The following is a 23,116-nucleotide window of genomic DNA, read 5'->3' on the forward strand; positions in this document are numbered from 1 at the left end:
CTTGTAGATGCACCATCTACAGTACAAACACAGAGTTGTCCTCCCAAAGATAGTTCATGTCAAAAATATTCCTGTACATTTTTCCTTAATTATTCCAGATAAAATATTTACAAATATAAATTCTGTAACCTTTCCAGAACCAAATCCTCCCCAGAATCTCACTGTGACAGCTGTGACGTCCAATCAGATTTCAGTGTCCTGGGCTGCCCCTGATTCTACCCAGAATGCACTGTTTGACAAATATATTTTGACCTGGGTGGACGCAGCCTCCGGCAGATTCCATTCTGTTCAGGTGGACAAGATGAATCTGAGCGCTGTGACTGGTGGGTTGAAGTCAGATCAGACGTATGGGATCACAGTCATGTCGGTCACAGGTGAAGGTGTGGAGAGCTCAGAGAAAGCATCATTGACTGTAATCACAGGTGACGTGGCTCGGTGTTTAGGGAACGTTAAAAACTTTGTAAGCTTGTTGATTCTACACCTAACGTTCTTTGTGTGGTTATGTTTTAGCGGTTAGTCCTCCGCGCAAGGTCTCGGTTGGAGCCGTAGGCCGGGAGAACATGACCGTGTGCTGGTGGCGTTCGTTGGACGAGAAGGTGAATGTGTATTACATCCGGCTCCAACCATGGAAAAAACAGGACCAAACCAGAGAGTTATGGGTAAATGGCTCATCCTGTATCACTCTTACCGTGCTCCAACCTGGTGAGACGTATGAGGTGAGCGTGGCTGCAGTGAAGGGCGGGAACATGAGCGCGGAGATAACCATACAACAGACACTAAGTATGATTCGTTTCTGCTCTTTTCTTTTTTCGCACTCTTCTTTCTACACGTGTAACATTTTGAATGCTTTTGTCAGGACCTGACAGCGTCCAGATAGCTGTCCCGTTACAGGTCGGTACACACTATATGGAGCTATTTGTGCAGATGCCCAGGAACAGCGCTTACGATGGCATCACTGTTACTTACGGAAACAGTTTTCTTTGGAGGCCAGTGTCTGAAGACAGCATCAAATTGTTAGTGGAAGACCTAAATCCAGGGATGCAGTATGACTTCCATGTGTTTGCGACCAGCAGAGAAGCAAGGAGCGAAGGTTTTATTCTGCCACCTGTCAGAACCTGTGAGAAAATATTTTCTTCTACGTGAGTCTCTGGGATTCTGCAATTGTGTGAATATTGGTTTATTTGTACAGGTTTGGCTCCTCCCACACGCTTGCGTGCTGGTGTTGTGACTGACAGCTCCATAGAGCTGCTGTGGGACAGAGCTGGAGGTGACGCCCACCACTATGAGGCGCTGTGTGCCAACTGCTCAGAGACTGTCATGGTATGAGTCTGTGTGGTTTAGTACACATGCTGTTACTGTGAATGCTAGTCATGTTTTTTTTTCCTTTTACTCATGTTTTCAGGCGATCACCCAAAAATGAAAATTCTTTCAAGTTGTTTGTTATTGTTCAGTTGAACATAAAGATATTTTGAAGAATGTTTGCAAGCAACTGACAGTTTTGGAGCAACATTGACTACCACATTAAAACAAGTGTGTCTTTTTTTTGTTCTGCTGGAAAGCAAATAGTTAAGGCGCACCTTTGACCACCATTAAATAATAATTAATTAGTCATTTTTCCTAATTTAATAATCAACGATGCCCCAAAACTGTCAGGCTAAACTGTCGCTAACATTCTTCCAAATATTGTTTTTCGTGTTCAATCGAACAAGGAAATTTATACAGGTTTGGAACCAATTGAAGATGACCAAATGATGGCAGAATTGACATTTTTGGGTGAACTGTTCCCTTAAACACAACTCACAGCTCTGAACGTTTACAGTGTACCAAACACCACAACATATATAAATTAATCACCTGCTTAGATGAAAAGACGCTCTATAGATTGTCAGAAATGTTTTTGTAGGTGCAGAAGGTTGTGGAACCCAGAGCAGTATTTAAAGATATAATCTCAGGAAACCTCTGCAACTGTTCGATCCGTACAGAGAAGGAGTTTTTCAGAGACAGTCCAGCCGTGACGATTGCCATCAGATCTGGTACACATCTATTGATCATCTATTCTATTTCATATACACTAGTGTTTCAAAGAGGGTCACTTGAGTGAAATTGAACATTTGGATCTGCTTACAAGTCTTAAATTAGTTTTGTAGACCAAATTTTACTGTAAAGTATTGGTTTCCTTAATTACAAAATTAACATTTGATTTGATTGAGTATTTTTTTATTACCTTTTAATGGATGATTGGATAATAATGATGAAAAACGGCCTGTAAGAGCCTAGAATATGTTAACTTCAATACTGTTTCCGAAGCATCTCAAGAAGATGCTTGATAAAATTTCTGCAAATTATAGAGGTATTGGTATTGAGGAGGTATAGAGGTTTCCCATTAATCTCAGTTGCTTACATTTTTCCAAATATCTTTCTTTGTGTTTAATAATGAAATGTATACAGGTTTGGAACAACTTGAGGTTGAGGTATTCATGACTTCATTTTTAAATTTTTTGGGTGAACTATCCCTTTAATTATTCTACATTTTTCCTTTTTTGGATTCACAATTTTTTAATTATTTAACGTTTTAGCATTTCTGTATGAGTGATATTTTTACGTTTCCCACAACATTAGATCGTAGTGTAAGACAAGATTTAGTCCTCGATGTTTATGTGTCTGTTTTTAGCTCCCAGTTCGGTGACGTTGCTCCCCGTGCAGAGATCATCGACGTCTCTGACCGTTCGCTGGAGGACCGACTGGGGGGTCTGTGACTCATTCATCATGTCAATCAGAAACTCATCCTTTATCCTGCTCACCAATCTGAGCGAGTCTGATGAAAGGTAACGTGAAGATTAAGAGCCGTTCTGCCCTGATGTAATGTTCATTAGAGAAGTTAAAACTGTGATTTTCTCTGTTTAGAATGTATCACATTGACAATCTGTTACCTGGAAGCGTGTATGTGATTGAAGTGACTAGCGTTAGTGGAGACAGACGAAGTTTCCCTGCGATTGCAACTGTTAACACATGTGAGTGTGAACATACACATACAGTATATACAAATGGGACAGTCGTGGCCTAATGGTAGAATAGGACTCATGTCCAGAAGTTTGCCGGTTCAATTTTCAGGGCCAAAATAGGACAAATAGGTCCTTTTCATTTTCACATATAAATATACATAAATTTACATATTTCCATAAATACAGTTGGCCTAATGATTGTCTACTGAAAAGAGCAAAGGACACAACAACCAAATTCAACCATACTGATCTCTGCTGGACAGAGAAAGGCATAGCATGTGAAGTATGAAGTATGTATACATATGATGCTGCCCTACAATTTGGCCAAATTAGAGGACTGTAGAATATAAAAAAGACATTAGGGTTGGGCTCTTTTAAACCCGGGTCGCTGTAAAAATGACCTTGAGGGAGTCTCAGTAATATCTAGGAATCCCTTTTGATTTGAGAACAGTGTGTGTAGTCAGAATAATACGTGCTTTTTAGATGCCAGCTGGTACCAGCGCTGTCATTTTATTTAGTTGCCAACTTTATTTAGTTGTAAATAGTTGTCTTTTTTTCATGTTTTAGTTCCAGAACCTCCAGGTGACATCACTTTCATCGAACAGGAAGTGAACAGCATGTATGTCATGTGGCCACGCCCACCAGGCGGAGTGGACGGGTACAGGGTAGGGTAACACTCGGATCATCCATTCGGTGATGTACCTATGTATAGATCTGGCAGTTGCATATGACAGAGTCATTCTCAGTTTTTCCTAAAATAATGTTGACGTGAAAGCTGTTGCATTCTTGCAGACATTGTGCGGTAATAACCAGTTAGATGTGATTGTATTGTGGGTAGTGCATAAGCAGACTGATGGTGGAGCTTTTGCACACCTGTTAAAACTTTTATACTGACTGCCTGAGCCGAAACGTAGCCTAGCAACCTCTCATGTGCTCGGGTTTCTGTCTTTCTCATAATATATGAGGGCAAATTCTTCATTACACTCACAGAGAGAAAGGGACGGGGAATCTCTGATGTGAATGATGTCGTTTTGCAAAGTTGAGGAGATGCAAAGATTTTAAATCAAAAGGCTTTAGATCTGGTTTAGATCTGCTGTAACCGTAATGCCAATCCTACAACCTCACAATCCCTCGACTACCACCATAAGTTTTGGAGTTTGTAATACACCTGGCTTATACATTGATACTGTGTATATGGATGACTTTTACAAGCTTCTCATGAGAAACTGGTATTCGCTTCAAAATCACAAAATGTTTTGCTTCATAATGCCGTGATGAAAGTAATTGTTGGAGCATAATTTTAAAGCGGAGTTAACATGCTATGTCATGCATTCTGACGTTTTTACACGTTTGAACGTTCTGGCTTCTCATGCTTAACATGGTCAACTTGATAAAAAACGAGTTTGACGTAAGACGTAGTATTTCTGTGCTTGATGCTCTCCCCCAGCACTCCAACTTTGGAGGTTTTTATGAGCAGGGACCCTATTCCTTTTATTGGGCAATTTTCCCTGAAAAACACTCCTAATGCGAAAGAAAGGAAAGAGCTCGTCTTTTTCGGGAAATAATCGTACAGCTGTATCTCTCTTTTATAAATTTGATCAAATTAAATACTCTTCGAAGATATGAAGTGCGCAATACTACTGTAGAGGTACTCAAGATTATTATGAGATTGGCAGAAAACTGAGTGTGTTATCCCATCTTTAATGATAATTAAGAACATTTTAAACTCTTCATTTGCACAGTTTTTTATAAATAAAAAAATGAAATCACAATCACACACAGAATTTTAGAGTCAAACGTGACCTGGATCTGGTTATGCAAGATTCACTCATGAAGTGCTGACATTTTTCTCCATTACCTTTTATAATTATATTTCCTAATTCCGTCTTTCTGTTTCAATCCTCTGATCCTCTTTAGCTTCAGTATGGCCTTGCAGGTGAACATCTCCAGCCGCAGGCAGAAATCCATGGCAACAGTTTCAGGATTCTTGACTTGACCCCAGGAAGTGATTACAGGTTTGAGATCCAGTCCTTCCTTGGATCCGATTTCAGCCAGACTACATCCGAAAACTTCTCCACTCGTAAGAATCTGAAACCTCACTGATCATTTATAAATCAAGTGTTGATGGTTTATTGGTGTATTTTACTGATTTTTAGTACTTTTGGAGATACCATGATAGACAGAAAGTGCACACACAATATGATTTGTTGGTTGGTGCACACCCGGCAATCATTTGTGTTCATATGTAAACGCTGGTAGATGCTAATTAGTTTTATTTTGTCCTCATGTTTTTCCAGGTCCAGCAGGTGTATGTTTGCTGTTGCGGTCTCAAGCTAACGTCACGTCTGCCACAGTGACATGGGAAGAAGCACACGGGTATTTTGACTTCTATAGAGTGACGGTCAGTAACAGCTCTCACAACTGGACGTTTGACCTGAGTCCACATGTGCGGGAGGTTACCGTCAGTGACCTGCGGGGCGGCTGTTCCTACAACACAACTGTACAGCGCTTCAGAAACCGACTGAGTGGGACTGCGGCTACAATCACCCTACACACAGGTTAGAATATTACCCACAATGCAGTTTGAATATTAAAGGTAATTCGGCTTAGCCCTGAACTGAACCAGAATGATACAGAAACTAATTTTGTCGGACTGAATTGAATCAGACAGAATTTATGTCTGCATACAGTCCAGTATACGTGTGTGTTTTTTTCTATGTAAATCCATTTGGCTCAGTTCCTTCCAGTCCTGAGGGTTTGCGTGTCCTAAGCGTGTCGCCGCGTGATTTCTCCCTCCACTGGTTGGCATCATCAGGATGTGATCAAAACTACCTGGTTCAAATGTTTCCTGACCATGGCAGAATTAACATCACAACCACAACGGACAACTACATCCAGGTACACACACCCCCCCACACACAACTCATGAGTCACTCACGAAGCTCTCCTGCAGCCGTATGCCAGGTGTCAGGTGGAGGTGTATCCGTGTCAGCTGGGCGGAGTGTATGGAGAGAGACTTAGAGAGACAGAAGACCATCCCTTATAGGTTTAGCGGTGGTAGATGGGTCTATGTCCCATCTCTAATATAATCACTGGTTAGTTTCCAGTTCATCCATCTAGTAGTTTTGTTTTTGTGAGGGCCATGATGCCATCCTCAGTGGCCCTTTTGCTCGTCTTGTATGCAGGACTCTGTTTCATTCAGGTAGGAATCAATTGCACATTTGAATTGCACGGGCTTGACTTATGTTTTGGACATTGAACATGAAGCAAATGCTTACGATAGCTTTATTCACACAAACTTTTGTTGACCTTTTAAACACGCAACACACACACTTACATTGGTCTGTTAGCGATACTTTTGGAAGCTAGTGAGACGCCACACGACCTTACTGGAATTCTTGAACTGGCATGCGTGCCTAAAACAACAATACCAGCACACAACAATATCATTCTGTCTATTGACTTCTATTCTCTCAGGACCGTTTGTTAAGGGTTGCATTTTTTTAGCAATTTGTGGAGCATCCGCAATTAAACATTTCATGTCATTATTTATCTTTGTTGCTTTTGTTGTTAATGTGCATCACATGTCTTGGTAGTAATTTTCATCTCTAGTATTGTCTTCCATATTTCTCTATTTTTGGGTAAACCCCAGAAACATTTCAAGAAATGTCTGTTACTTTTTTACTAAACTTTAAATTAATTTGTTCTTATGATGTTTTTTGGGGCAAACAACATTTTTTGTAATCCAGTTTAACATGATAATATTATAGGTTTATTTTGTGAATATATTATATTTCTTGTAGATTTTATTAAATGTCCAAATCTGGCTTTTTTGCATTGATATTTAGCAGGTCCTGAACATTTCTTCTTGGACGCTTTTTGTTGTATATTTTGTTATATTTGTGATATCACATGTGAATACACTGTTGTATGTTCCTTTGATTTAAATTCATTATTTCTGTCTAATGGTATTTGTTAATTTAATCACATGTATGAATGTGATGTTCTGATTTAATAGACAGTATCACAATGCAAAGTTGTGTAATAGAGAGGTAAGGTTTGATTCGAATTGTCATGTTGTCTTGTAGTGCTGCTGTTTTCGGGTAATTTTATCCTCAGATCTGATAAGACTTTCTAGAGTGCTGTTACATCACCTACATTTACAGACATTTAGCCATCTACTGGTAGTTTACTCAATAATCGTAGTAATATGTTTGTTTGTTTTCATTTCTGCATCCCTGTGATCGAACCCATGACCTTGGCGATGTTGCTTTAACCACTGAGTTACAGGAAAGCTACTGTAGTTTTGTTGTTTAATTGATGTTTTTAAGAACAAATTAAAATTAAAACGGGGTTAAGTTTCTATGCTTCCTTCTAGCTAGTATAGTTAAGCTAGAAGAGATTAATGGAAATGTTGATGTCTTTGCACATACAATCCGAACTTTTCGTATGCGTTTTTTCATATTTGGCGCTTGTTTGCACCGTGTCTCTGAATTGTCAAAAGGCCTCTCAAAATGGTATGGATGCGGAAAACGCAGAAAATCGAACCCAGTTCGAATTGTTTTATGATAGACGAAAATAATGGAGGCGTTGTGTAAATGTGATTGACACAACGTGAGGTCATATTTATTTTTTAACTTTCAGACTTTCGGACTGTATCGCTGCTATATATTGTACGCGGTTTTGTCCTTGCGTGGATTAATAATGATGATGATATAGATGGACTGTATTCATTTTTATTTGTATGTCTGTGTGTTTTAGGCTCAGGTCTCTAGCGTAACACCAGGAACATCATACACAGTCACGGTGGGCGCGGTGGCCTCATCAGGGCTCAGCTCACCTGTCAGCCGAATTCTCGTCACGGCTAATGAGTCCTGTAAGTGTGTGCGTTTAAATACCTTAATACATAATAACAAGAGATCGTGTAAAGTCAGTGAAATAAATCCAGACAGGTTGATCAGAACCCGAAAATATCAACAATTTTAAGGCTACTTGCCACATAAATAAAATAGCAGAACACCAGATATAGTTTAATGTCAAAATATTGTATTAATTTGTGATAAGTTGTGTATCAATGTATCGTGGCATGATACAAAAAAACAACAAATAAATACAATATTGTCGAGCTATGTTAATGTTTTTTTTTATATGACGTCTGTTTAACTTTATTGGTTAGGCTGGCAAAACATGGTATGTGTTTCAATCTTTTTTTGTTGTTGCTGCATTAAGAAGTTATTTAAAAAATGTATTTCTTAATTTTAATTTATTATTATTATTATTATTAATTAACTGTGAATTAAATTTATTGTAATAATAATTTACAATTTTTTAAAAACTTTTAAAAAAGTTACTGTTTTGAAAAAAAATCTATTTTTGAATTTCACTTTTTTTTTTATATCGTGAGACTAGTGTACCATACACCCAGCATCATATATTATATTGAATCATGAGCTGGGTGTATTGTTATTTTTTATTGTTTTATTATGTCACACATTTAAATAGCTCTGATTCCATCGCACAGCAGGATGGTGTAATTGACCAATCAGAATCAAGTATTTCAGATAGCCGTGGAGTAACCTTTTTAAGTATCATATACATCAAACTAATAAAAACATAGTATGGTACACTTATGGCTTCATGAAAATAGTACTATGGATACAGTCCATGCTAATACAATGTTTTTTTTTAAATAACCTTGAGTACTTTTTAAATAGGCCACTATTTTAATTTATTAACAGTACAAGGGTACATATCAGGGTACCATCTGATACCATCACTGTACCATGGTGCCACCACAAGACGTTTTTTTATAGGCGGAATCAGAGACAAAAGTTGAAAGTTGAAACCTATTGAGATATCAAAGATGAATCCATAAGTGCCTTTTTTCCTTTTGGGACGAGTGTGTGTGTTTATATTTATGTTTGCATAATTGATGGCGATTCCAGTTAGCAGGCTTTGATAGGCCACTATCAGGTTCCCTGGGTGCTGGTTCCTCGCCCCGTTGGAACGGCTTGAACGGGTCACGCTGTTTGAAGGCTTTATCTGTCATTCTCCTGAATGGCTGACACCTCCACAACAACAGACAGCAGTTAGCAAGCCAAGCACGTTTTGAAAGACACCTGAATTTGAACCCGACCGTTATAATGACCTGGACAGTACCAAATCTAGGCCAAAGAAACCATATCCACCCGCTTTATTTTAGAAGTAGTGGACGTAATTGTGAATGCAAGCTGTGACAAATTACAGTAATCATGTGCCAAAAAAATACTTAAGTACAATTGTTATACTGTGAGACGAGATCCCAGAAGAACAATGTTTTGTTGCATGGTTAGACATTGAAATATTTCATATTTATTTCTGCGTGTGTGCAGTACCGGCAGCCCCCTCTAAACCGGAGGGGGAACGGGTGGGTTCCACTGGAATCCTTCTCTCCTGGCGGATGCCTATGCCCCTCGACCCCAGCATCCATTCATTCATCATCAGATACAAAGAGATGTGTCCATATCCTGACTCCACATTCACTGAGATCCCCAAGAACCTGGACATTCCCGAAACCCTGTTAAACACTCTCACCCCTGGAGCTACATACAACATTAAGGTACACACGATCGGTTACACACATTAAAATTCTAGATCGAAACAATATCTCATTTTCTTTTTTATAAGTGTACAGCATAGAACGCATTTAAGGACGGCATGAAGCTAAAATTGAAAAATCGTACTTATCTGTGCACTATATAATTTTTTCAAGATTCATGGGCCCTCATAATCTTAAAGCCCCAGTTAAATTAAAAATGACAACGCCTATTTTTTTTTTATGAAATATTGCAGCGTTGCTCTTAGTGATGGGAAGTTCGGATGTTCGCATGTTTGAATCTTGTTCTGCAAAATGAACGAATCTTTTTTCGAGTCATTTAGTTCATCTGAGCAGAGTTAAATTTATGTTGCATCTTAACAGCCAAATAACCCCATTACGTTTATTTATGCTAGCTTTGATCAGATACATGATAAGAAATAACTTATATTGCAGTTAGGGACAAGTTATGAATAACATTTATTTCATTATTTCTTGACAGCCATATAAGCTCTGAAATCTGTACAAGAAACAAAAAGGATGTAGATCAATTCTAGAGACTTCATGCCCGAGTCATTCGTTATTCTGCATTTACAGAAAACATAGTTCACCTACCGCGTCCACAGGTCCGAGGCGTTCGTTCTTTTGTCACATGACAACCCCATAGTACAGTCTATGCAGACTGTGCCAGAAACAGAAATGATTAGTTCAACTCCCGAATCTACGGGTTTGAGTCCTTCGTTCTTTTGTCACGTTATATGACAAATATGTGTTAAATGTATTACATACAAAAATAATTATTTCCTGACTTCCCTTACAAATATTCATGCAATTTTTAACTCTGCTTTTGATGCACTTCTGTAAAGTTATTTATTTATAATTCATAAACAATTTTGAGTCACTCAGGTATGCAGTAAGGTTTACAGGTTGTTGTTTTTTTACGAAAAAGTCTCATGCAGTTAGCTAAGTATATAATCATAGGCTATTAAATTCATTTAAATGTGCAATTATTTAACAAGAGATCACTTGTGTGGTATATGCATTAGATATAAACACTGACTTTATTAGTGTTACTTATGTTTCTATTTTGCCAGCACAGGTCTTATGCAAAATATTTATTTATTAAGACAATTTTAAAAAACACATGCAGAAATCCAAATATACTGACAGAAAAAAGAACATAACGGTGAGATGTTTATTGCACATATCTTTTGATCGTTTTATAATATTTCTTACTATAATACAACATATAACGCGTACGACATGCGTTTGACTGATGATCCGGGAAGCGGTCACGTCACGTTAAAGACTCGGACTCAAAGACTCCGGTACAGGCTGCAGGTTTGCCTGCAGAGATATTTGACAAAGGAACGAAAGGGCTCGGACCTCAGGGCTGCGTCGAAATACCCCCACTTGCGGCCTTGGCCACTTGAGAGCGCGTTAAGAATGCCAAAAGGCGGTGCCCTTCACACACAATAAACCCCCACTAGCTTGAATACCGGTTTGAAGCGGTATTAAGGCTAAGCGTATCCCATCATGCATCACGTTCTGAATCATAAGATGTTTTACTCGGGTCTCGGGAGATGTTGCGTAAAGCTTTCCAGTGTATTTTATACTATTCATTTTTAAGGTTATTTCTTTATTTATTCTATGTTTGTTTAACGTGTGTTTTTCTTTGTTTTTTGGGTACAGCTGCTTTGATATCATACAAATAAAGCGCTATAAAGATACTGTGCAGATACTGCGCAAATTACTGTGGCATTTTTCCTTAAATGTTTCCTTAATCTTTTTACATAGGCATATAGCTATTGACCAAAAAATGTGTTTACTTATGGATTGCATTACATTTGTCAATAAAAAACGACACAACATAGTTATCCAAACATAAAAACGTGTTGAATGTGTTCGTCTGCTCAGTGCTCTCTCTCACGCATGAAACACTTCAGTATTTGAAGTCTGCAGTTGTTTAATCCAAACAGTGATATTACGATTCCCTGTTAGTTTCTTCAGTCTTCTGTGTTTTGCGTTCAATGGTTAAAGGGATACTTCACCCAAAAATGAAAATTCTGTCATCATTTACATCAGTACCAAATGTGTATAAATGTCTTTGTTCTGATGAACACAGAGAAAGATATTTGGAAGAATGCTTATAACCAAACAGATCTCAACACCCATTGCCTCCCATAGTAGGAAAAATTACTTTATCATTTTTTTCTGTTGAACACAAAAGATATTATCAAGCATGTAGGACAGCAATCAGTTCTGGGTGCTTTTTTTCTCCAAATATCTTTCTCTGTGTTTATCAGAACAACAATTTATACACATTTGGAATAACTGGAAGGTGAATAAATGATGTCAGAATTTTCATATTTGGGTGAAGTGTCTCTTTAAATGTCTGCAACAGAGATTTGTGTGAGTAGAAAAAGTGAAACGCTATCTTTCACCAGTCATTGCGTCCTCAGATCTTCTGAAGACGATGCACCTAGTGATGTTTTGATTATTTCTTCTTATGTCGTTGATAATGTATGTACGTCAAAATCATATTTTTAACCGTTTAGGATTCACAGGCAGCAACGGCCCATTGGAAATACATTTAACTGGAACCTAATGAGCCGTCCGATTTCAAGTCGGAAGTACATCACAAGGCTACCTGCAAGTAGTACATTGGCATTAAAATCTGCCTCCATTTTGTTTCAACGTCCGATCCAATCAGTTTTCGATGGACGGTGCACTCGGATATACGTCATGATACGGAAAAAAGACAATCACTACTTCCGCTACTTCTGCAAAAATATATTTTCATTAACCAGTATCACTAAATATCAAACTGAGTGATTTCACATTTGATCAAATGTGATAACAAAGCTTAAGAAAGTATGATGTCAAAACTCTCCCAAGAGCACTCCAATTGTCTGAACATCAGAGAAACTCAAGCTAGAAAATATTAAACCCCTTTGCTTCTCCATAAGATGTTTCTTTTTGAAGAAAGATGCAACATGGCACAGTTCAGGAATTCCCGACGGAGTTTCTTAAATCCCCAAAGCTGTTCTGAAGTCCTTCTTGCTTTTTAAGTCCTGGATATTAAATCATCATTTGAAGCTTCTGTTATTTTGGCCGTCCCTTGTGTATCTGAGATATTATTCCTCCTTCATATCCCGTTAAATGTTTCTCATTTCACTCTGCTTTTTGATAAGCTCTGTACAGAAGGTCCGGTTCTCTACAGACGCCTCCAGATTAACTGTCCACCAGAAAGTTGCCATTGGACTCAATTCCATTGATCTCACTCAATAATTTATCAGCGGTGAATTATTCATCTCCTACAGAGAACTCTGGATTCGCGAGGGATCTCCATTTTCCCTCTGTTGTCTCGTGGAAGGCTATGAACTTGTTTGTATGCGTGGCAGTGTTCTATGGATCCGGATCGTGTTGCATGGGAATGTTTATTCAACTCTGACTTCTGCTAAGTCACGGTGATAAATCAAGTGTTTCTATTGCTTTTTAATAGCTTCCCTTTATCTTTTCCATTTAGGTTGCAGCGGTAAATAAAGCAGGAACTGGACCTTTCAGTCCGTCTCTGTACTACAAGACCGCAGAGGCCCGTAAGAAAAATACATACAGTATATTTTACACAGCTCTGTTCCAATCCCTTCGTGAGCCACCTGTCTTTTTGCATCCAGTAGAAAGCATCCATACTGACACAAATTCCAAGTTTTATGATACACAATCAAGTTTGTATGTTAACGTGCTGTGTAGAATGTAAAGACGTGTGTTTGTATTGCTGGATCTCACAGCTCCTGGTCTGGTGTCAAACCTCTCAGCGGAGCCTGAGGGTCACATGTCGGCTTTACTGACCTGGTATCTCCCCGTGCGCATTAACGGCCTCATCACTAAGTTCGCTGTGAAAGTCAAACATGCCCGGACGGGCCAGATCGCCCGCACCCTGGAGCTCAACGCAGAGGACATCATGAACGAAGCACTGCCTCACTGCAATGTATGTGTGTGTGATCAATACAGTTGGGATTAGTGTGAACCGGGAACACCTATTAAACATTTCTGTCTCTTAGGATGCGGCAGACATCCTATCCCGTGGAACACCTAGTCCGGCCGAGCTGACCTCTGCTGTGTTGCCATCGGTTACGCTCTCAGCTGTTCCACCCGCCTCCGTCTGGGCTGTCCCAATCAGCATCAGCATCGATGAGCTCCGCCCCTACACGCCTTACGTGTTTGAAGTCTCCGCCTTCACCAGTGACGGGGAGGGACAGATCGCCAGTACTATGGTCCGCATGCCTGAGGCCGGTATGGCAACACACACAAGCACACATTCAAATGTGCACACACCACCAGTCTTCATTTTAAAATAACACAAAAAAAGAAAGTAGTTTATTAAAGATGTATCCAGTCGTATTGTGCACAAGTAATCTGTGTATGTTATAATCCTATTCTCTTTAAGGCACGTCAGGTCACTCGGCAGCTATTTCGTGAATGAAAGTGCAGCTCTTGTCTCTATTTAACCAAATCTCCAAAACTTTAACCTGAAATATCATAACTTAATTTTTACACTCAAATACAGATGAACAATATCGTCATATGCTATTTTCCTCTGATTATTTGTTTTCACAAGAGCGTAAGCATAGTAAAGTCCAGACATATTTGACTCTTGACTCCTTTCTCCCGCAAACAAATCTGTAACACATACATTTTTTTTTTAATGAATAAATGGCTGAATAAATCTCTTTAGCTTCACCAAAGAGTTTGGTCAGTGTTCTTTCTTCCAACATCTTACGTCTCATTCTTGAGGCAATCGCATCATGTGTGTACTAAGCCTCGTTCACATTACGAGCGACATGATTTCATTCATTCCAATGGAGAGCCGGCGACTTCCAGCGACACGAGCTGTAGCAACTGTTGGCGATGGGATTGGGCGTGTGTATGCAAATGAAAATGCAATTGAGGAGCGACTTTTAGGAGCGACAGCCAATAGGAGAGAACATGAAAGCTAACGTGATTCTTTTTTTTATTGCCAAGGGTAAATACAAAAAGGTATAAATTTATATTTCAATTAAGATAATTTTTATAATACATTAGAGAATATATTAAAAGTAAGTAGGTTGACAACAATAACAAAAAAAACAAGGATTAGGAAAAAAGTTTTACAAGAGCGACAGCATCAACATAAAAAAAGAGAATTATTCAGTAAAAAAAAGAATATTGCACAGTGCCTGAATGTACTGTTGAGTTTCGTTTTAAAAACCGATGGATGGATATGAAATTTAGTAAAAATAAATGATTGACTATAAAATATTTGTTCTTTTTTTGTATCACGTATAGCAAAGAAACCAAACAATATATCTTCGAACAATAGAAAAAAGTTCAAAAGCAAATTATGATTAATCAATCCAGAAAAATTGTGTACGAGGACAATACCAAAAGAGATGAAGTGCAGTCTCAGATCCCTGGTGACAAAGTCACTACTAGGCATTAGTCGAGCTCATATAGTGTGTTTATGTGTGGTTGTGTTTTACAGCTCCTGAAGATCCTCCACAAAACATAATGGTGAGAAACATCACCTCCAAATCTCTGTCTCTATCTTGGGAACCCCCGAACATCATCACCGGACGTTTCAGTTACGTCATCCAGCTCAACAGCTCGACAGGTAACCGATTTCTCCGACTCACCATCCAGCAGCTCCTTAGTGTTCTTTCCTTATCATTCCTTATTATTTTCACTTAACCCATCCAACATGCCTTCTCACAAAATGCATACAGATCATGAATTGTGTGTATTTCAGGGTTTATAAGTGAGAACAGCACGTTTGATCCGATGTTTACTTACACCGGACTGACTCCTTACACACTGTACTACATCCATGTCATGGCCAAATCAGCAGGAGCCACAGGACCAGAAGCTGTATTCAACATTACTACACTACCAGAAGGTAAATATAGAATCACAGACACATCAAATATAAAACACTGTTCGAGTAACTTTTCCTTTTTGAGTCACCGTTTCCATCTGTATTTCCACGGATGAGTTTCCGATATAGGGATGGCAAATGATTTGTCGGGATTAATGACATCCAGAATAAAAGTATTTACATTATATATTTCTATGTGCATGTTCATTTTGTATTTGTAAACACAAAAATATTCACGCACACATATTTAGGAAATATTTAGATGTATTTATTTATATTTACCAATATTTGAAATTACATATAAACTTACTTATCCAGGGATTTTTAAGGTCCCGCTTTGGTTTAAGGAGTGTCCAACAACAAGTTTATGTCCAAAGGTGTAAAAAAACGATTATTTTGTAATAATATTCTTACCTTACTTCTCGACTGACTCTCAAATGATTCGTTCCGCAGGTCAAAATCTCTTGTGGTGTTTTGGATTGCAAACATTTCCATAACAACATTCAGTTACGCTTGGAAAGACGCACGGCTGTTCATTGTGCTTCAATGTAGCCATAAAAAAAAAATCTAGTTGTTTCTCCGAGACATCAGGGAGATTATACAAAGGAGATTTTTGTGCCTAGTGCTTCTAAGATTTTCTTCTGTAGATAAAATGAAACTCTTTCAGAAGTGTTTCAACATTTTATGAAATATGAATCGTGCTCAGAATGACCAAGTTGACAAAAAAGGATGTCAGTTCTACGCTTTCCATAGTATTGTTCTCCCTCAATGTAACAGTGTCTGTTGTGTTTGCTTATTTCTCCCAACATGAAAGATACAGTAGACAGCATCTCTATAGGATCATTCCCTATAGAAGAGCTCCTAACATTGATGAAGAATCATTGTCGTGACCTAAGACTTTGTGTGAAAATCAGCCAAAATAAGTTGTATTTATATAAAGATGGAGCCGAAGGACATGACTCGTGATAACAGAGTCACATAGTGCTTGAATACAAAAGAAATCAAATGCTAATGAATACAACCTCATTATAAAGTGTTTCTGTTACTACTAATATTCATATGCAAGATGATAGACGGTGCAATTGTTATTCCTTAGAAGTCCACTCGTCCTTTGCTATCCTGTAAAGTACACAGTTGTCTTTATATATACAGTAAGTCTCTTTATAACTGTATGTGTGTGTGTTTTTATGTTAGCCCCGGGTGCCGTGTCTAATCTGGCAGTGGAGGCCATCGACTCGACATCTGTGCGTCTGTCATGGAGAACTCCGAGCCAACCAAATGGACTCATCACACACTACAGGATCCTAGTACAGCACTACAGTACACTTGTACAGGACATCACCCTGCGAAGACTGGTGAGAGACACACACATACATGTAACAGATTACACAAACAAATCTTGTGAAACCTGTCAATACCTGTATATATGATTAGGAAAGTTCACCCAAAAATAAAGATTCTGTCATCATTTATTCACCCTTCTGTCATTCCACACCTGTAAGACGTTCTTTCTTCCACCAAAGCAATTGACTTGCTTTGGTTTTTTGTGCATACAATAGAGGTTAATTGCGTCCAGCGCTGTTCGGTTAACTTACCAACTTTCTTCAAAATATCTTCTTTTGTGTTCTGCGGTTTGAAACGACATGAGAAACGATGACAGAATTTTTGGTTAAACTTATACTTTGAATGATGATTTGAAATTATCTGAAAAGTTATTTTACTGTAGTAAAGAAATCACTGTCAAAGCTCCAATCTGTAACTTTCTGGGATAAATATAAACAAAAATCAGTTATTGAGCTAGTACCTTAAATCATTGCTGAAAACCTTTTTCTTACCATTCACAACAATAAGTTTATAATAAACGTTTTTAATATGAAAAAGAGAAGTAAAATGTTCTGTTTTATTGTTAAGATTTTTTGATTGAGAAATGCTAGATTTACTAGTGTAGTCTGTGTTTGGTTTTCCTTTACTGATTTTATATCTCCCTGATATCAACAGAAGGATTCTCCATCGATACGTCGCAATGCAAGATCGCTTGACTTCACCACGTCTAACATCTTCGCTTTGACTCCACATGGAACCTCTCCTACTTCGGGCGATTATTTTACCAGTACTGACCAAACAAACACTGAACTGACCTCTGACCTTCCTTCCACACCGAGCACCCCCCACACTCCCCCTCCTTGGCTTACGGTGACCCACGACATAATAGATGCGTCTGCTGAGACAGAGGCCGTAACCATGGACCTTCCGACCGAACTGTCACCTTTTATCTTTAGCACTGACCAGCCGCCATTGGTTAACTTAAGCCCCTCACAGCCTCGCCGCTCCACTAGGGCGGTTGCAACGGGCTTCACCGAGCAGCAGACAAACTTCCCAACTCGAGATGCAACAACCATGGGGATAGAGGGTAATTATCTCTTCTCAATGACCCCGCATGTTATGACATCACAAAAAAATCAAGAGGGTGTTCCCTTCTGACCTTTACTAGTATCTTTGTGCTCTTTTCCAATCGTCTTTGAAGTTAGCTTCCGATCAAGTTTCTACTGTTAGCTGATACATTTTCAGAGCTCAAGATAGAAACATCACTTTCTGGTGCCTGATTGGTTGCGTTTGCTGTGTTTGATTGACAGTCCTGCCAGCCACTGAGGAGACTGTAGAGTTCTCGTCTGATCAGATGGTTTATGTGATCAGAAGACTGAGTCCTTTCACAGAGTACAAATTTAGCGTGACGGCAAACAACATCATTGGAGAAGGACCTTCAACCCATGTTACGGTGAAAACAGCTGAACAGGGTAAAACACCATCAGATCTCCTTTAACAAATGAACCATGAGGAACATCAGCTATATGTACTGTGCTAACTCTACTGTTATTCTGCAGTGCCCAGCTCAGTTCAGGACGTGTCCTATCAGAACATTAGCTCCACCTCTATTCAGGTCAGCTGGGAACCGCCGCTCAACCCGAACGGCAAGATAACCTATTACACAGTGTATGCACAGAACCTCCTTACCAACCAGGAGTTACGGGAGGTGACGGACACCACCAGCATAGTGCTCACGGGTAATACACTAACAAATGTGATTAAAAACAGAATGAAAAGATAAAAGTGAACCTGAAAGACACAAATGTTTGAATTTTATTGAATTACCTAATAACATTTTTTTTTTCACTTTTATGGTAACCTTATTCTAGCGAAGAAAACTTAAAAGCTAATTAAAGTTATTAATTTTGTTATGTGCTTTTATCATTTTTTTTTTTACATTGCTATATATTATTTGTTTTTTGTTTATTTTTTGTTAATAATTTCAGCACCTCAGCTTAAATTTATTTCAGTTCTTCAATTTTTCATTTCGTTTAACATTTTCAAATAATATTTAGGCCATAATGTTTTAATAGTTTTAGGATAAGGACACTGTGATAAACTTTGCTCCTATATACAAATGATGCTAAACCAGATCCTTCACTGTCTGAGCCATTTTCGAAATTACTTTGCACGAATCACAGTTCACGGCTTTTCCGTGTGCATATTCGTTATTTCAAATGTAGATGCCCGCAAATATGGGGCGACATGGTCATAAAGTGGTTGCGACGCTCATGCGCGCCGCATCGAGATGGAAATAGTTTAACTTTTCGGAGTGCCGCTTTTCCATGCGTTTTTAGATGCTAAATGTTAATCGGGCCTCATACAGTTTGAAATTCTTTTTTAATCCATATAAAGTAACGTTAACCTCAGGTGGAGTTAGACATATTGTACTTACGAGTTGGAAGCACATGATCGACCAGTCGAGTCAAATTTACTAGTGTGGTTTTTGCTACACATTTCCGACAAAAAACAAAACGAGTTTCCCAGGTGCACTTGAAGACAGCATCCTTCTCCCTCAGGTTCACACAGGTGTAGTTTACATTACAGTTACTATGCACTTCAAAGCGTCCACATAATAAACGTGGTATTTGCGATGTATGTACGATTGAACTTATTGGTTTGATATTTGCATGTCATATGCAATGACGCTCATACATTTAAAATTGTGTGTTTTTCGGTACAAATACTGTGTGGCTCGACTGCATTAACACTACGTCATGTACAGGTTTGGAGAAGTACAGCAGTTATAAGTTGCGTGTGGCGGCGTCTACAGCTGTGGGTGAAAGCCCTCAGGGCGATGATGACTACATCTTTGTTGTGACACTGGAGGATGGTACTGAGCCTTTTTTAATATCTCATGTAGACATTCTTTCAGACTTGTTGGATCTTTCGGTACCTTTATACTGTATTTTCTTTACAGAGCCCGATTCGCCCCCGCGTGATCTGACCGTAGTGAGAACCACATCCTCCACCGTCACTCTCAGCTGGTCACCACCGGAGAAACCCAATGGCATCATCCGACAGTATGAGGTCACGTACAGCAACGGAACGTACAGCGACACGGTCAACAGCACGTCAGCCGGCGTCACGCTGCGCTATCTGAAGCCATACACGTACTACAATGTGACGGTCCTTGCGTATACACAACATGGCCACGGAGAGCAGATATCTGATACTCTTCAGATGCTTTCAGGAGAGGATGGTGAGTCAGTGTGCGTGTGTTAATATTTCATTTAAACTGCTTGATGAATGCAGAAGCCAACAAAACAACCACTTTCATGCAGTTCTGTGTCCTTATGTGTGAATCAGTTAGTATACTACAAGTTTAATTTATTATTATAAAGTAGACTAAATTATTATTTTAAGTATACTTTTTTGTAGTAGGTATTCTTATCTTAATGTACTAATAGTTAATTTAGATTATAAGTGTACGATTCTGGTACTAATTGGGACCACATTGGCGCACTTTTCTAGTTTATGAAAGTATACTTTCAAGTATACTTTAAGTGTAACAGTAAAAAACTTGTTTACAACTATTTTTTGGTTCGTACTGTAATTATACTACAAGCGAAAATAGTTTACTTGTTCAATTCTTATGGAAGTACACTACACTAGGTATACTATATACTAGTTTTTATACTGCAAGAATATTTTCTCTGAACTTAAAATCATACTTACAGTATAGTTTAATATTTAACATTGAACATGAATGTTTATAAGACAGTATGTAGAATAAAGTATTAAGTAGGCATCGCAATCACAACACTAAACATAACTACAAGCCTAGTTCACTTAGAATACTTTATTATAATTTTAAGAGTCTTCTTTAAAAGTTTGAGGACAGACTGCCACTATAATAAGAATACTGTAGTTTTAAGTATCTTTCTGAGAAGTACATAAAAAGTCGACTGAGAGTTAACCTACTTTTTTATGTTAAACAAGTAGGCTACTATTACATTTAAAAAAAAATATTTTACAGGAAATGGATTGTATTTTTTATAGGGCTGTCAAACGATTCATTGCGATTAATCACGTCCAGAATAAAAGTCTGTCTGTGTACTGTGCATATTAATTTAGTATTTATAAACACATACACGTACACAACATGTATATATTTAGAAAAAGTTTGCATGTATTAATTTATATTTGCCTATAATTAAGATTATATGTAAATGTTTTTAAAATCACATTAAAATTTCATCTTTTTCTTAAATAAATGCAATGTTTTTATAAATTCTAAATAAAAATACACAGTAAACAGCATATATTATGATTTCCCAAACTTTTATTCTGGATGCGATTAATCGTGATTAATCGTTTGAAAGCCCAATTTTTTTATAGTATTTAACTTTTTTTTAATGAAAATCAATGATTTGCATGTTGTTCTATGAAGGCTGTTATGCACTTAAAGTTAATAGTATTTGTACAAATCCAAAATTAATTCACTAGTTTGTTCTGTCTGTGGCAGTGCCTGGCAGTCCACCTTCCGATCTGATCTATGAGAGCATCGGATCCAGCGAGGTAAACGTCTCATGGTCTCCGCCGCTTCTCGCAAACGGCATCATTCTGTTCTACAATGTGGATTACTGGAACGCCACACACGCTCTGAACAAAACCACATCCGTGCCCTTCGCTGTCCTGTCCAACCTGAGGAAGTACACGCGTTACCGGGTCAGCGTTCAGGCCGCCACACGAGTCGGGATGGGCAACCACAGCAGTGAGATACTGAACATCACAACACTGGAAGACAGTGAGTGTTTGTTTTTCTTAAAGGAAGTAGAAATATGCGTATAATGAACGTTTTCCTCTCTAGAGTCTCTCTGGTGAAGGTATGAGGGATGTGAAAGGATCGATTCCTAATTTGCCGAATTTCATTACCGTTCTATTTCTTCTCTCATAGGACATTACAGACAGCATTCTGGGAGTTTAATGGGACGTCATCGACATGTTTTCTCACATTTAATCCTTTTGGTTGTTTGATTTACAGATCTGTATGCTGGACGTTCGCTGTATGCATTTATTCTCCCAAACTTCCTTCATGTCTGTACACATAAGAGTCTTTCTCCGCTGTGGCGTGTCAGTCCCTTGTTTAGGGTCTGGTAACCAATCGTGAATGTTTTTCCTAAATGACAGCACCCAGTTCACCTCCAAAATTACTAGCCGCCAGGAAATTGTCAGATACAGAAGTGGAGTTGTCCTGGCAAGCTCCGGACGAGGCCAACTCAGAGATCTTGTATTATGTAGTGAGAGTTTGGTGAGTTATTTAAAAAGTCCTACATTCAAAGTCTACAGAGAGGATCTCGCTTTTGAGGGCTACAACTATGTTCGATAGGAATCTGAGCTCTGAGCTTGTGGCGAATGTGACTGAAACATCAGTGGTGGTCAGTGTTGATGGGCCGGGTCAGTATAACGCCTCGGTCAGCAGCTGGACTCGACTGGGAGATGGAGGACTGTTGATTTACATCACGTTCAGCACCTTAGAATCAGGTAAATGTGAATGATAGGGGTATCACAATATTGACAATTACTATGAGCAGTATTATATGATAATATCGTAAGTATTATATGACCCTCCAACATAGAAGTTGTGATAATGCACCCATTTAACATGAAGAGACACAACGGTTATGAACACTCTTTCTACATGAAACACTTTCATTTTTAACCTTGCGTTCTCACTGAGACTTGATCTTTTTCTATGATGCAGCTCCATCGGACCCTCCGCAGAATGTGTCATACATGCTCCTCACGACCTCTACAGTACGTCTCAGTTGGTCTCCGCCGACCGAACCCAACGGCATCATCCAGTTCTACACCGTCTACTACACAGACAATGACACGCTCTTTACACAGGTGCATACATACATATGTATACCTCAAATCACATCTTGACGTTTTTTCATCTCTGTCAAGCTGTGCATTTGATGATAACATTTATTTTGTTCCCGATGATTTGTAATCAGTGTTGGGTGTAACTTAAATTAAATTACTCTTCATTTGAAAAAGTAAAGTAAGGGATAAGTCCTTATGTTTTCTACAATTCACTTCTGATGTAATTAAAATTAATACTTTGTGTAATATTTGTCTGGAATTAACATAAAAATTCAAAGTCTAGCTTTAAAATCCCTGCTTTTATGTATTATTCTCACATTTGTAATACTTTGGTCAGTTAATAATAAAACTTTATGTAGTTTAATATTACTTATTTGAATGACTTAAGAGTGACGTTTCATCTCCATCCTTGAACACTTGACTAATCGA

The 23,116-nt window shown here is 38.4% G+C and overlaps 1 protein-coding gene across 4 annotated transcripts in view; it reads left to right on the forward strand.

Annotated features, from left to right (window-relative positions):
- ptprq (protein tyrosine phosphatase receptor type Q) overlaps positions 1–23,116 on the forward strand; it is a 42,528-nt gene that overhangs the window by 5,280 nt on the left and 14,132 nt on the right. Inside the window, exons 8-35 of one of the 4 annotated variants that reach the window (XM_056766971.1) lie at positions 138–422; positions 511–780; positions 857–1,117; positions 1,190–1,320; positions 1,904–2,033; positions 2,672–2,825; positions 2,905–3,011; positions 3,570–3,667; positions 4,920–5,082; positions 5,300–5,560; positions 5,740–5,900; positions 7,764–7,878; positions 9,374–9,600; positions 13,106–13,175; positions 13,368–13,567; positions 13,641–13,872; positions 15,101–15,229; positions 15,365–15,511; positions 16,685–16,845; positions 17,489–17,900; positions 18,124–18,285; positions 18,373–18,552; positions 19,581–19,688; positions 19,776–20,057; positions 21,324–21,605; positions 21,989–22,109; positions 22,188–22,342; positions 22,563–22,708. In XM_056766971.1, the coding sequence (XP_056622949.1) occupies positions 138–422; positions 511–780; positions 857–1,117; positions 1,190–1,320; positions 1,904–2,033; positions 2,672–2,825; positions 2,905–3,011; positions 3,570–3,667; positions 4,920–5,082; positions 5,300–5,560; positions 5,740–5,900; positions 7,764–7,878; positions 9,374–9,600; positions 13,106–13,175; positions 13,368–13,567; positions 13,641–13,872; positions 15,101–15,229; positions 15,365–15,511; positions 16,685–16,845; positions 17,489–17,900; positions 18,124–18,285; positions 18,373–18,552; positions 19,581–19,688; positions 19,776–20,057; positions 21,324–21,605; positions 21,989–22,109; positions 22,188–22,342; positions 22,563–22,708 (5,150 nt within the window). Of the gene's footprint in view, positions 1–137; positions 423–510; positions 781–856; positions 1,118–1,189; positions 1,321–1,903; positions 2,034–2,671; positions 2,826–2,904; positions 3,012–3,569; positions 3,668–4,919; positions 5,083–5,299; positions 5,561–5,739; positions 5,901–7,763; positions 7,879–9,373; positions 9,601–13,105; positions 13,176–13,367; positions 13,568–13,640; positions 13,873–15,100; positions 15,230–15,364; positions 15,512–16,684; positions 16,846–17,488; positions 17,901–18,123; positions 18,286–18,372; positions 18,553–19,580; positions 19,689–19,775; positions 20,058–21,323; positions 21,606–21,988; positions 22,110–22,187; positions 22,343–22,562; positions 22,709–23,116 lie in introns of those variants that run through there. The other 3 variants (XM_056766975.1, XM_056766976.1, XM_056766974.1) reach the window with 3 other exon arrangements.

The sequence above is a fragment of the Triplophysa dalaica genome, chromosome 14 (assembly GCF_015846415.1).
Source record: "Triplophysa dalaica isolate WHDGS20190420 chromosome 14, ASM1584641v1, whole genome shotgun sequence".
Classification (NCBI taxonomy): Eukaryota; Metazoa; Chordata; class Actinopteri; order Cypriniformes; family Nemacheilidae; genus Triplophysa; species Triplophysa dalaica.